We start from the raw sequence: 15,282 nt of genomic DNA, 5'->3' as shown, positions 1-15,282 counted from the left end.
AAAAGGTCTACTTTTACTTTCCTTTTTTGAAAAAAAATTTTATTTATTTTTAGAGAGAGGGGAAGGGCGGGAGAAAGAGGGCAAGAAACATTAATTGGCTGCCTATCGTACGCCCCCAACTGGGGACCTGGCCTGCAACCCAGGCATGTGCCCAGATCAGGAATAGAACCGACGACCTTTTGGTTTGTGGGATGCTGCCCAACCACTGAGCCACACTAGTCAGGGCCAAAGGTCTATTTTCAATGGTACCTAGCACAATTTAAGGTCATATACATGGCAAAAATTACTATATCTCTGTTAAATTTATTTGATTCCTTTTTTACTGAATCCAGCAAGTGACCTCTTTCCGCATTTAAAATCACTAAAGTTATTTTAGGCTCTTTACCAAACAGTACTTTGTTTTTTAAAATAAAGAGGGAAAGAGAAATTTAGAGTAAGAGTCTACATAGAGACAAATCTAAGGCAGCTCCTTTTTTCCTGAAACAGAAGTTTTTTTTTAAGGGAAAAAACTCATTTTATATCCAGGCATACAGTACAGTATATAGTATTTTCTTGATGTTTCTGGGTCATTGTAATTGGCAATTATTATATGAAGACTGGAAATGTATACAAACAATTGTTTCTTCACATTTCATAATTTAAAATAACTAAAAACAGGGGGGCTGGGTTAGAATTATATCAGTTACCTAAGGAAGAATAAATAGCCACATTCTCATACAAGGGAAAAAAATTAGAACTCAATCCTTTAAAAGTGCATATGAGGAGAGATCCAAGATGGCGGAGAAGTAAGTTGAAGCTACACTAACCTTCTCCCGTGACCAAACTGAAATTAAAACTCAATTGTAGAGAAATCATCCTAAATAACCAAGTGAACACTAGCTGCAGAGAAGCCTTGTAACTACAGACAGATGGAAAAAACCACGTCACCACAACACAACTGGTAGGGAGTGCGGAGGAGGCATGAGAGGATTGGCTGGGCCCAATGGGCAGCAGCTGAATTTCTGGAGGGATATTTCAGTGGCCGGGGGGTTCCCCCTGAGAAGTGTGAGCTCTAAATCCCAAGCCAGGCACCCCAGTCTACAGCACCAGAGCCAGAGAACTCAGAGAGCATGCAGCTGTGAAAAGCAGCAGGCTTTCTGTTTGCCAGGGAGAGACGGCTGAAGACTCAGCTTCTTAAAAGGCCAATGCTCAAGATTTTGTTTGCAGCCACTTACTCTGGGCTGAGGCAGAGGGAGGGCAGAGTGCACTAGAGACGCCTGAGGAGAGTCTGGGGTTGGTGGAGCTGGGGAGAGAATGAAGGAACAGCCACCAGATTCCCTGTGCTGAGTCATTCCCCACACTGCAGAAGCCATCCTTCTCGGGCACAACACTCCCCTCCAAGTAGCATCAGCCTGGGGGGAAGCAACAGGCCCACTCTGTGCAGCTTAAGCCAAGTGGCTGATTACAGCTTGAGACTGTAACACTGATTAATATAACAACTAAATCAGAATTCTGGGAGCTCTATGAGACTTCAGCTGATTCTCACCAGTATCCTGTGCTAATAAAAGCCAGCCTTGGTGCACAGCCTGTTCCTTCTGCATACAAACAGGCCCAGCAGAGGGAGCCACACACTGCAGAGTGCTGACAGCTCCAAACAGGCGGACCAGGGCTGGTCACAAGCAGCCTCTAACAAAGGCCTACACCAAGAGTCTTTGCAGACCTACCCAATACATAGAAACAAATACAAAGAAGCAGCCAAAATGGGAAGACAAAGAAACAGACCCCAAATGAAAGAACAAGAGAATTCTCCAGAAGAAGAGCTAGATGAAATGGAGGCAAGCAGTTTATCAGAGAGTTTAGAGTAATGATTACAAGGATACTCAACAGCATGAAAAAAGACATAGAAACCATTAAAATGGACCAGTCAGAAATAAAAGAATGCAAGATTTGAAATAAATAATACACTGGAAGGAATAAATAGTAGGTTAGATGAAGCAGAGGATTGCATCAGTGATTTGGAAGACAAGGTAGAGAAAAATATCCAGGCAGAGGAGCAAAAGAAAAACGAACTTAAAAAATGAGGAGACCTTAAGAAACATTTTGGACATGTGAAGCATAACATCCACATCATGGGAATACCAGAAGGAGGTGAGAGTAAGCAAGGGATCGAGAACCTATTTGACAAAATGACTGAAAACTTCCCTAATCTGGTGAAGGAAAAGGAGATACAAGTCCAGGACACTCTAAGGGTCCCAAAGAATTTAGGCTCAAGGAGGCCTACACCGAGACACATCATAATTAAAATGACATAAGGCTTAAATACAAGGAGAAAATACTAAAAGCCCCAAGAGAAATGCAGGTACCTATGAGGAATCAACAATTAGGCCATCATCTGATTTCTCAGAGAAGAAACATTTCAGGCCAGAAGGGATTGACATGAACTATTCAAGGGTCTACAACCAAGACTACTTTACCAAGTGAGGTTATCATTTAAAATTGAAGGAGAAATAAGGAGCTTCACAGACAAGAAAAAGCTAAAGGAGTTTGTTAACTGCAAACCAGTACTGCAACAAAAGTTAAAGGACTGGCTTTAAGAAGAAGAATCTAAACAGAGAAAATAATCTAACAATAAAATGGCACTAAATATGTATCTATCAATAATCACCTTATTAAATGTAAATGACTAAAATGTTCCAATCAAAAGACACACAGTAGCTGAATGGATAAGAAAATAAGACCCATATATATGCTGCCTCCAAGAGACCCATCTCAGATTGAAAGATACACACAGAGTAAAAGAAAAGGGGTAGGAAAAGATATTTCTTGCAAATGGAAAAAGAAAAAAAAGCTGGGGTAGCAGTACTTATACCCGACAAAATAGACTTTAAAACCAAAGCTATAGTAAGAGACAAAGGACACTACATAATGATAAAGGGAATAATCCAACAAGGGCATTTAACCCTAGTACATATTTATACACCAAACAAAGAGGCACCTAAATTTGTGAAGCAAATCTTGATGGGCATAAAGGGAGAGTTCGACTGAAATACAGTAACAGTTGGGAATTTTAACATCCCGTTGACTTCAATGGCTAGATCTTCCAGACAGAAAATCAACAAGAGGACAGGGGCCTTAATCCACATACTATATCAAATGGATTTAATTGATAACTTCACAGCATTTCAACCCAAAGCAGCAGAATATACACACTTTTCAAGAGCACATGGAACGTTTCCTAGGATAGAGCACATGTTAGGACACAAAACAAGTCTCAAATTTAAGAAGTTTGAAATCATATCAAACGTCTCTGAACACAATGCAATGAAACTAGCAATCAATCACAAGAACACTGAAAAACACACAAAGACAGGGAAGCTAAAAAGCATGTTGTTAAACAATGAATGGGTCAACAACAAGATCAAGGAAGAAATCAAAAGATTATCTTGAAACAAATGAAAATGAGAACACAACAATCCAAAATCAGTGGGACAGAGGGAAAGCAATCCTAATAGGGAAATTCAAAGCATTAAAGGCCCAACACACACAAAAAACAAACAAACAAGAAAAAGCTCAAATAAATAATCTAACTTTACACTTAAAGGAACTTGAACAAAAACAACAAACAGAGCCCGAGGTGAGTAGAAGTAAGGAAATACTGAAGATCAGCACAGAAATAAACAAAGAATATAATAAAAATGGTACAAAAGATCAATGAATCCAAGAGCTGGTTCTTTGAAAAGACAAACTAGACTGGCAAACCCTTAACCAGACTCATCAAGAAAAAAAAAGAGGACCCAAATAAATAAAATCAGAAATGAAAGAGTAGAAATAACTGACACCAAAGAAATATTAAGGATTGTAAGAAAATATTATGAATATATGTTTGCCAACAAACTGTACAACCTGGACAAAATGGGTAAATTCCTAAAAACATACAATTTTACAAAAATAAATCAGGGAGAATCACAGAATCTGAGTAGACAGATTACACTTAATGAAATTGAAACAGTAATCAAAAAACTCCCAACAAACAAAAGCCCTGGACCAGATGGTATCACAGGTGAATTTTGCCAAACATTCCAAGAACTAACACCTCTCCTTCTCAAACTACTTCATAAAATTCAAGAGGAGGAAAGGCTCCCAAACTCGTTTTATGAGGCCAGAATTATCCTAATTCCAAAGTGAGATAAAGACACTACAAAGAAAGAAAATTATAGGCCAATATCCCTGATGAACATAGATGCTAAAATCCTCACCAAAATATTAGCAAACAGAATACAGCAATGCATCAAAAAGATCATACACCGTGATGAAATGGGATTTATTCTGGGAATGCAAGATTAGTACAACATCCACAAATCAATAAATGTGATTCACCACATAAACAAAATGATGGATAAAAACCGCATGATCATATCAATAGATGCAGAAAAGGTTTTTGACAAAATCTCTCACCCATTTATGATCAAAACTCTCAGCAAAGTGGGAATAGAGGGATCAAGGCCATATATGACATTCCCACTGCCAGCCTCCATCACAATGGAGAGAAACAAGTGTTCATTCCCCTTAAGATCAGGAACAAGACAAGGATGTCCGCTTTCACCTCTCTTATTCAACATAGTACTGGAAGTCCTATCTACAGCAATCAGAAGAAATATAAAGCATCCAAATTGGAAAAGAAGAAGTAAAACTGTCTTTATTTGCAGATGACATGATTCCGTACATAGACAACCCCAAAGATTCCACCAAGAAACTCCTAGAACTGATAAATTCAGCAAAGTAGGATACAAAATTAATATCCAGAAATCAGTTGCATTTTTATATGCCAATAATGAACTAACGGAAAGGGAAATTAAGGAAACAATCCCATTCACAATTGCTAGAAAATACCTAGGAATAAACCTAACCAAGGATGTAAAAGACCTATACTTAAGAAAATTACAAGACACTGAAGAAAGAAAATGAAGATACAAATAGGTAGAAGCAGTACTTCCAGTCAAATAGGTAAAAATAGCTCACCACCTCACACAACCATAGCAAAAAAATTACAGCTAGATTACAAAACAATTACTATCCAGAATCGTCAGAAAACCGAGTTGTATGGAAGTCTGACAACCAAGGAATTAAAGGAACTGCATTCATCCAGATGAGTAGGAGGGGTGGAGATGCAGAGGGGCGCCAAGAGGCATGGAGACATGGACCAGGCAGTCCCACCCCAACGTGTGGTGGATAAAAATCAGGAGGGATACCTCAGGGATTCCAATCCCAGCCCCGCACCAAACTACGCAAGCCCACAGTTCCAGCACCAGGAAGATAAGTCCCCATAACTTCGGGCTGCAAAAACCAGCAGGGGTTGGGACAGTGGAAGAAACTGAGGAGTTCTCAGGAGTCTCCTTTGAAAGGGCCCGCAACAGACTTAGGATTTACACAGATTCACTCTAGTCTTCAGCACCAGGGTAAGAGCTGGGAAGTACACCAGTGGCATATGGGGAGAAATTGAAGTGACAGGCATCAGGGTGAGTGCCAGAAGACAGCTTCCTCCCAGAGAAAATCCCAGAGGCTAGGCAGAGGCATCGTTCCCTCTCCGAGCCCTCTCCCACACAGAGCCACAGAGTTGTAATTTGGTGACTTGGGTTGCCCTATCCTGGTGATTACCTATGGCTCCACCCCATACAACTTACAGGTACACTTTTCTACAATAGGCCATGCTAGTAACACAGAGAGTCAAAGCAGCTTTACCTAATACACAAAAACAGAGAGGCTGCCAAAATGAGGAGACAAAGAAATATGCCCCAAATGAAAGAACACAACAAAACCCCAGAAAAAGAACTAAATGAAATGGAGATACACAATCTATCAGAAACAGAATTCAAAACACTGGTTATTAGGATGCTCAAGGAGCTATAGGGCACTTCAACAGCATAAAAAGACCCAGGCAGAACGGAAAGTTATACTAAGTGAAGTTAAACACACACACACACACACACACACACACACACACACACAAAATACCAACTTACAAAGAACCAACAGTGGAGGGGATGAAGCTGAGAACCAAATCAATGACTTGGAACATAAGGAAGGTAAAAACATTCAGTCAGAACAGCAAGAAGTAAAAAGAATATAAAAAAAGAGTGTAAGCAGCCTCTGGGACATCTTCAAAAGTACCCAACATTTCAGTTATAGGAGCGTCAGAGGAGAGGAGAAAGAGAAAGAAAGTGAAAATTTATTTGAAAAAACAATGAAAGAAAACTTCCCTAATTTGGTGAGGGAAATAGACATACAAGTCCAGGAAACACAGAATTCCAAACAAGATGGACCCAAGGAAGACCACATGAAAACACGTAATAATTAAAATGCCAAAGGTTAAAGATAAACAGACAGTCTTCAAAGCAGCAAGAGAAAAACAGAGTTAAATACAAGGGAGTTCCTGTAAGACTATCAGCTGATTTCTCGAAACTTTGCAGGCCAGAAGGGACTGGCAAGAAGTATTCAAAGTGATGAAAAGCAAGGACCTACAACCTAGATTTCACTATCTAGCAGAGCTATCACTTAGAATTGAAGAGCAGATAAAGTGCTTCACAGAAAAGGTAAAGCTAAAGGAGCTGACCATCACCAAACCATTATTATATGAAATGCTAAAGGGACTTATTTAAGAAAAGATGATCAAAATGATGAACATTAAAATGGCAATAAACTTACAACTATCAACAACTGAACTGAAAAACTAAGTAGACAAGCACAACAGAAACAGAATCATAGATATGAAGATCATTTGGAGGATTACAAGTTGGGGCAGGTAAGGGGGAAAATGGGGGGAAAGGGGCAGGGAGTAACAAGTATAAATTGGTAGGCACAAAACAGAAAGGGGGATGTAAAGAACAGTATAGGAAATGGAGAAGCCACAGAACTTACATACATCACCCATGGGCATGAACTAAAGAGGGGCGGGATTGCTGGGGGAAAATGGGGGGTATCAGGTGGAGGGGGGCAAAGGGGGAAAACTTGGGACACCTATAAAAGCATAATCGAGAAAATATATTTTTTTAAACACAAGTGGAAGCGTACACTGTGTTCATGGATAGGAATTAACATCATTAAAATATCTCCACTCCCAAAGGCAGTATATAGATTCAACACAATTCTCATCAAGATTCTAATGACATATACCACAAAACTAGAACAAATCTTTCAAAAACTTGTATGGAACCACAAAAGACCCCACATAGCAACAGCAATCCTGAGAAAGTAGAACAAACTTGGAGGAATCATGCTACCTAATTATCAAACTATACTTAAGGCCATAGTACTCAAAACAGCATGGTACTGGCATTAAAAACAGACATTGTTCAATGGAACAGAATAGAGAGCCCAGAAATAAACCCACACCTTTATAGTCAATTAATATTCAGCAGAGGAAGCTAGTACATACAGTGGGCTAAAGACAGTTTATTTAATAAATGATGTTGGGAAACTTGGACAGGTATGTGCAGAGAAATGAAATTAGACCACCTTCTTTCACCACACACAAGAACAAATTCAAAATGGACAAAGGCTTAACTATCAGGAATGAAACCATAACAATCCTAGAAGGAAACATAGGCAGCAAAATCCCAGACATTGCTCACAGGAATTTTTAATCGGATATATCTCCCCAGGCAAGGGAAACAAAAGCAAACATAAATAAATGGGTCTACATCAAATTAAAAACTTTTGAATAGCAAAGGAAATCATCAACAGAATAAAAAAACAACCCACAGAATGGGAGAACATATTCACTGATACATCTGATAAGTGGTTAATATTCAAAATTTATAAATAACTTACAAAACTCAAAACCAAAAAAACAACCAACCCAATTAAAAAATGGGCAAAGGACCTGAATAGACACCTTCCCAAAGAGGATATACAGGTGGCCAATAGACATAAAAAAATGCTCAATATCACTAATCACCAGAGAAATGCAAATTAAAATCACAATGAGATGTCATTTCACACCTATCAGAATGGCTATCATCAATGAATCAACAAAGAGCAAGTGGATGTGGATGTGGAAAAAGAGGAACCCTTTTGCACTGTTAGTGGGAAATCAGATTGGTGCAGCCACTGTGGAAAGCAGCATGGAGATACTTCAAAAATTTAAAAATGGGTCTGCCTTTTGACCCAGTGATCCCACTTCTGGGAATATATTTAAAGATACCCAAAACTTTAATTCAAAAGAACATAAGCACCCCTATGTTCACTGAGGCATTATTTACAGTTGCCAAGTGTAAATAAGAAAGCAGCCCAAGTGTCCATCAGTAGATAAGTGGATAAAACAACTATGGGACATTTATACATTGGAATTCTACTCAGCCATAAAAAAGAAGAAAAATTTCACCTTTTGCAACAGTATGGTTGGGCCTGGAGAACATTATGGTAACCGAAATAAGCCAGTGAGAAAAAGACAAATACCATATGACTTCACTCATATATGGAAATTAAAGAACAAACTGAACTAACAAACAAAACAGAGACAGACTCATAGACGGAGAGCAGATGACAGCTAGTGGCAGGGTGGGGAACAGAGGTTAGGGGGTAGGGGGATCAAGCAAAATGGAAAAAGGACTCATGGACATGGACAACAAGTGTAGTGATTGCTGGTGGAAGGGGGTACCCTTAATGGTAATGAGGAAAAAATACAACAAAGATTAAATCCAAAAAGAAAAAAAAAATTTCCTGATGTTTTCAGACTAGGTTAAGGTCACTTTTGTGGTCCTACAGCACAACATATGATGCAGATCTATACCATGGCACTTACCAACTGTACTGTAAATACCTGTCTCCCCCATGACCTATGAGCTCCTTGATGGGTGGGGGCTGTCTTTCATCTCTATGTACCTAGTGATTAGAACACAGGTACTAATAAATATTTATTGAATTGAAGATTGAAGATATGTTACAGTTTCTAAAATACTTGTATACCTTGATCCTAACTTATAGCAATAACTTTAGTGCTTTATTTATAGCCAACAATGTACTTTCAACATACACAAAGCCTGTATGATACTCAGAGACATCCTGTGACTTTGGCTGGCTGGTTATATCTTCATTTCACAAATGAGATAATAGGCTTGAAGAACTTCAATACTCTCTCTAGGTGTTTCAGCTGGCTGGGTTTGAACCCTAGCTCTACCTTAATAACCATGGTAGAGCCATGGTTGAAATTGGGGTCTTTAAATGCTACTCCAGTACCATCTGTCTTATACCAACATAATGACAATGCCCTAGTGACTAAAATATTCATCAGAAGTCTCCTAATCATGAAAAACAGTATAACCATTTCAACTGCAAGAGGCAGAAGCATGCACTGGCCACCTGCTCTGCAAGCCAATAAATTCTACAACATTGTCTTCAAAATTTCAAGGTATCCCTTGGGTTCCTTTTAATTTGTGGTGGTACTGTGAATACTATACCTTTCCCTCAAAACTGGTTCCCTTTCCAGGTTTACTTTTGGTATGGTAAAACATTCTCCATCACTTGGGCTTAAAATTTTGGCATCATTGTTCTTTTCTTGGACTCTAAATCCTATTGGTTCTTCAAATTCTCATTTGCTTACATCTCCATCACTGCAACCAATCCTAGCTAGTTCAAGTTCTTAACCTCTTTATGAACTAGAAAAATCTAAGCTCTACTTCTTCTTCCCTTGATTGTGCAAAGCACAGCTAGAGTAACCCACTCAAAAACTTTGGATAGTTCCTTAAGGACCAAAGAACAAAGGGAGGAAAAGCCTGAAACTTATTTTCAAGTTCCTTCTCAATTTGACCATTTCCAGTCTTTTACATGTCATTCTAATCTCTGCCTCTAAGTTCTCAATTTAATTAACCCTTAAAGCAATATTAGTCTGTTAATGTTTCCTTAAAAAGTTGCTCTTCCACCTATTTTATTCCCACACCCAATCATTGATCCAATATATATATCTACCTTCTAATATTCATAATGTGTGTCATACGTGTTTTCTCACTTCCCCTTAATTCAGCCTTGTTCATTCTATATCTGGACTGTACCATTAATCTTCTGACATCCTGACGTAAGCCCCTCCTCTAAAATTTTGTTCTACACAATACCAGGTTAGCTTTAAAAAAATCAAGACATTGGATCACCCCTCTACTTTTAAACCTTCAATAATAATGATGATGATGGCTACCACTGGTTGATCACTTATGTGCCAGGCCAGGTATTGTGATACACAGTTCACATGAACTGCCTTCATTAATCCTTCAAAACCCCCATACTTTATTATTTTATTAACTCTATTTTACAGACAAGAAAATTGAGGCTTAGTGATATGAAGTACCCTTTCACTGTGGAGTAAAAAGGTTAAGGTAGAGCTAGGATTCAAACCCAGTCCATCTGACTCTAGAACCTGTGTTCTCAATCATCCAGAGGTTATATTCTTGATTAGTTTAAGTTCCAGTTTTTCAATTTGGTATACAAAAGATCCTTTTCAACTTCATCTTCTGCCATTACTTGCCAAGCACTTTACAGTCACACATTTCATGCTTTTTAAAAACTTCATGCTTTTTTGCTCCTGTTTGTTCTACCAGAATATATTTTCTACCTAGCCCTACCTTCTATCTAAAGAAACTCTACTCATCCTTCATGGCACACCTCAAAACATAAGCTTCAGTGATGCTTTCAATCCAAGTAAGATAGCCAATGCCTTAATTACAGCTCCAACATGCTTTGTACCTCGTTCACTCTATTATTTAATTGCAATAGTGTCTCCTCCACTAGATTGCCAGCACTCCAAGAGAATCTATCTTAATAGAGCTAATTCAATTCTGTATCCCCAACATCTAGTATAATGCCTGGTACAAAGCAGGTACTCAAATGTTGCATAAACGGTCCCAATCCGTTGCCTATCTGAAACCTACCCATCCTTCAAGGGCTCTTTCCTCCTATACAAACTCTTTCCAGACCACTCCAATATAGAGTCATCACTTTGTATCTCCTTCGAACTTGCTGGCTCTGCCTCTTAGCTTGCAATTGTTATTATACCGATCTTTATGACATATATAACTTTTCATGAGTACTTATTTCTCCAAGAACCAAGACTGTATTTTATCTTTTTACACTTATTGCCCTACAATCTTAGCATACAGCAGGCATTCAAAAAATATCTTCTATTTGATTCTTTGAGGTTTCAAATATTACAAACCAAGCAAGGATGCCCAATTGGCTTTAGCTTATTTCATTTCTGTGTATAAACATTTTTATGATGAAATAAAGTCATACGATTGGAACTAAACATACCTCATGTAGTAAATCAAGGTCCTTTTCACTAAATGTCCTTACTACTCTTGCCACTTCATTCAATAGCTCTGGAACTTGAAGCTTTTGCCTCACTTGCCTCGCTACTGAGCAGCTGTATTTCCTCCTTGGCATTTTTCTTCTAAGATGTCTTGTTACCATGGTGCATCTCCTCTCTCTCTCTCTCTCTCTCTCACACACACTTCTCTGTTCCTTTGCTTTCTCTAGGACACATCGTACTGAAGACTTATTTTAGTATGCTTAAGAATTTAATGAGGGTGGAAAGAAAATTAAAAATCATTTTTAAGAATTATATTTTAGATAGGTAAGTCCACAAAATAGCTTGTAAACAAAAATTAAAATTCAAGTTGGTTTAAAATATAATGATACAGAACTAGCAAGAAACACTGAAGTAGCTATGTGACCCCGAGACCTATGTGGTTCATCTAAAAACCTATAATGAAAAATAAGCAATCCTAATAAAGCCAAGGTACTGGAAAACACTTTAGTCACATGACCTCAGATTTATAAGCAGGGAAGCTTATAAATAAATTGAAAGGCTGCCCATAAGAAATATATCAGCTTTAAAAATTTTTAAAAACACACACTTCAGCATTTTGGTTTAATCAGAAAAATCTGATAATTTAAGAAATGAGGTTAATATAACCTAGAAAATAAAGAAAATACATTGAATCCAAAAGAGAGTCACATTTTATATGCTGAACTGAACATATACACAATACAGACAATGCACTCTAAGTGTTAAAGGTGAATTTTTGTATCAAAACTAACAGATATAATCTCAAGGGACAACCTAATTTTACAAATCTGGGTACATTTTTAAAAAACATGTTTATTGATTTTAGAGAGAGAGGAAAGGGAGAGAGAGAAACATCAATGTGAGAGAGAAACATCAGTTGGTTGCCACCCATACGCACCCCAATCCAGGGTTCAAACCCACAACCTAGGTCTGTGCCCTGACCAGGAATTGAACTGCAACTTTTTGGTGTACAGGATGATGCTCCAACCAAGTGAACCACACCAAATCTGCCAGGGAAAATCTGGGTACATCTTTAAACTGCCTGGAAAGAAAAGGAAGTATCTGGACAATTCAGGTGAGGCAAATTTGGAGGTGAGGGGGGACAACATACATAAATTTAAGGTTTTATGTTTTAGTTACCCATACCAATTTTGTTGAGGTGGCAGTAAGTCACTTATGCAGATAAAGTTAGCTATTTTTTCTAGTTTGTTTCTATTTTTTTTTATTTCCAAATTCTTATCTTAGCTAAAGAATAGGAAAATGCTTAACAGGACATAGTTAAGAATGAATACTACTCTTACCTAAAGCAGTTGGGCTGTATCAACTTTAAAATAGAAGAATCTGTCCAGAGCCATCAGTTGGATTGGGCTCAAAAATAAGTTTCCTTTAACTAACCAGGAAACCTAATCGCTCATAATTAGCGATGCGGAATCACTATTAATAATTTCATTGAAGAGTTATTAGATTTATATATGAATCACGTACGTATTCTAATATCTCAAACTTCCCATTAAGTGAATTTCAGGCATTTGTTATTGAACACAAAAAAGAACGATATCCACCCCACCCTTAAAACCTACGTGACCGTAAAATACAGGCTTCCTGACTAGAAGAGCACAAAACAGAAAAAAAGGAGAAGTTGTAGGGAGTAAAAGACTATTTGTATTTGATACCAAAGAAGGTCTTTATAATATTACTACTATGAAATGGTAGAGCTGCAAACTAGCACGTATTGGACTCTTTTTAAAAAATCTAGATTTTAACAAGTTAAACTTGAGTTGAACTAGCACTGTGGTCATAGATCTTCTCTGTCATTAATTGTAACATTATTGTAAACTATTATTGAATGAGAAAGGTAAGAAAGAAGTCTGAAGATGAAATCTAAATGTGGATTTTTGTATGTAAGGTGAATTTCCCAGGAAGCCAGAGATGAGATTCCATGTGCAAACTAGTCTGTTGCAAACCATCTCTTTAAACATGTGATCCATAGCAGGTATTTCAACTAGCTAACAAATTCCATAAGAAATGAAAGTTGTATTGACAAAGAATACACTACTGAGTGATGAGATCTTGTACCTATGAGCTCTATTAAACTATAATTTTATATGCCAACAAGCTCTTTTCCTATTTACCTAAACCAAATGACTTTTATTTTGTACCAATCAAATATGACTGTTTGGGATTCACAACTTATCCTAAGGAATATGCCTTATGTTTGAAATCTTATTTTTACTGTATTAAAGCAGTACAGGGAAAACATTACCATACATATGACAAGAAACAAGAAGATTCATAAGCATAAGGATAGCAAAAATTCCTTGTTCAGGAATGTGGTTGGTTGTGCCATCTAATAGTAGGGTGAAAAGTGCCCAGGGAAATAAACAAACACAGATAAACAGTCAGAAAATGAAGAGGCAGCCCAGGTCTCCTGTTCCCACCCCCACAAAATTCTAGTATTTCATGATAAAATGAATGCCTGAACTACCAATCTTTTTTCCCCCCTTCTCTCTTTAAAAAGATTTCTCAGGACAAGGATTCCACAAACTCTATTCAGTTCCTTCCAATGCCTGGCCCAGCTGGACTGACCACTAACTTTTAAAAATTATCTACCGAAGCCTGGATACAAAAGAGTTATTATCAAAGAAGGTACAAATTAAAAAATTAAAACAACACAAAGAAAAAGGTTTTCTCGTTTTTAAATATTTTAATGGAAATATATTTGGTCAGATTTCAAAAACTGGACTTAACAGTGTTTAAACATTGTGCCAGTATATTTTAGAAGCTGAATTAAAAAAAAAAAAAAGTATCTTCCAAAAACAAACACAATATTTAAAAAAAAAAAAAACTATAATGATTTCAAACTATTGACCACGCTACATGGTAAAGAAAAATCATTTCAAATTGTTTTTCACCTCCACAGCAGTGTTTGATGTGCTCTCCTGGAGAGCACAGAAATCTTAACTCTCAATTAGCCCTCAATTTTTATAGTTTACGTTAATCTGCTGACCTGTTGTCGGTAAACACCCACAAATTCTGATCCAGCTGAGAAATATTTAACTTTTCCTTCTAGGGGGAGCGTGTGGGTTGTGTTTCAAGGGAAGTGCTAACCCCTTTTGGCCTTTGACCAGTGTTGACGGTTTTCTAAGCAAATGCTGCTTCTTACCCACGAGGCTTTTTTGGAGAGGTCTTTTACGCGGCCTTTTCTCCATCTACTCTGAACTTAAAACCAGGACTCCCAAATCCTGCTTCGTCCCTTCCTTCACCCATGTCCAATCCCTCGAACCCCTGGGGCTGGAGCTAACCAGGAGCGAATAGGGCGGATGGCTGTCACTGGGGAGCAGACGCGGGCCAAAGCCCAGGTGATTTCTGACTGCTCATCCCCCGGCCCCGCGCGGCTGAAGGTCTCCGAGCCCCTCGGTCAGCCCCAGTAAGCCAGGCGTGCAGCTGTCGCAGAGCAGGAAGCTAATCGCGGCCCCTGGGCCGCTTTGACAGGCCGAGTAGAAGGAGATCACTGCGGCTAGTAGCATCACCCCTCCGGTTAGGAGACCTCGAGAGTGAAACCCCCGCCCAGGCCTGAAGGCAAGCGAGAGACCGAGAAGCCACCGCCACCAATTCAGCCCAGCCCAGCAGGGGCCCGCCCAGGGGCCACTCCCCAAGGGAGGCAGCCAGTCACTCGCCCGCCTTTCCGGGCCCGCTCCAGAGGGGACGGTCTCCCGCCCGCCTTCACACACAGCTCCTCAGGCCAGGCCCCCAGGGCTTCGTCCACCTCTCACCTTTGACGACGCGGTCAGCCCCGGGAGGGGGTGGCGGGGGCGGGGGTGGGGGCGGTGCAGCCCGGGCCGGCTCCGGGGCGGCCATGCTGGGCCCGGGGCTCGGCTACGCGCTAGGCCGGGCGGGGCTGGGGGCGGGGGCGGCGGCTACCAGAGCCAAGCGGCGGCGCCGCCGAGGAACATGGCGGACCCTCTTTCCCT

At 39.2% G+C, this 15,282-nt stretch overlaps 1 protein-coding gene across 10 annotated transcripts in view; it reads right to left on the bottom strand.

Annotated features, from left to right (window-relative positions):
* The window catches only part of PPP3CB (protein phosphatase 3 catalytic subunit beta), a 49,906-nt gene extending 34,624 nt beyond the window's left edge, over window positions 1-15,282 (bottom strand). For 9 of the 10 annotated variants that reach the window (XM_054572594.1, XM_054572599.1, XM_054572595.1 and 6 more), the window contains exon 1: window positions 15,085-15,282. In XM_054572594.1, coding sequence (XP_054428569.1) covers window positions 15,085-15,169 — 85 coding nt within the window. In that variant the 5' untranslated portion in view covers window positions 15,170-15,282. Of the gene's footprint in view, window positions 1-14,474; window positions 14,872-15,084 lie in introns of those variants that run through there. The other variant, XM_054572600.1, reaches the window with a different exon arrangement.

This window comes from Pteronotus mesoamericanus, unplaced genomic scaffold (genome assembly GCF_021234165.1).
Source record: "Pteronotus mesoamericanus isolate MK-2021 breed Mesoamerican mustached bat unplaced genomic scaffold, CSHL_Meso_final contig_24, whole genome shotgun sequence".
NCBI lineage: Eukaryota > Metazoa > Chordata > Mammalia > Chiroptera > Mormoopidae > Pteronotus > Pteronotus mesoamericanus.
Note: the sequence above shows the minus strand (reverse complement) of the source record. Positions and strands in the feature narration are given on the sequence as shown.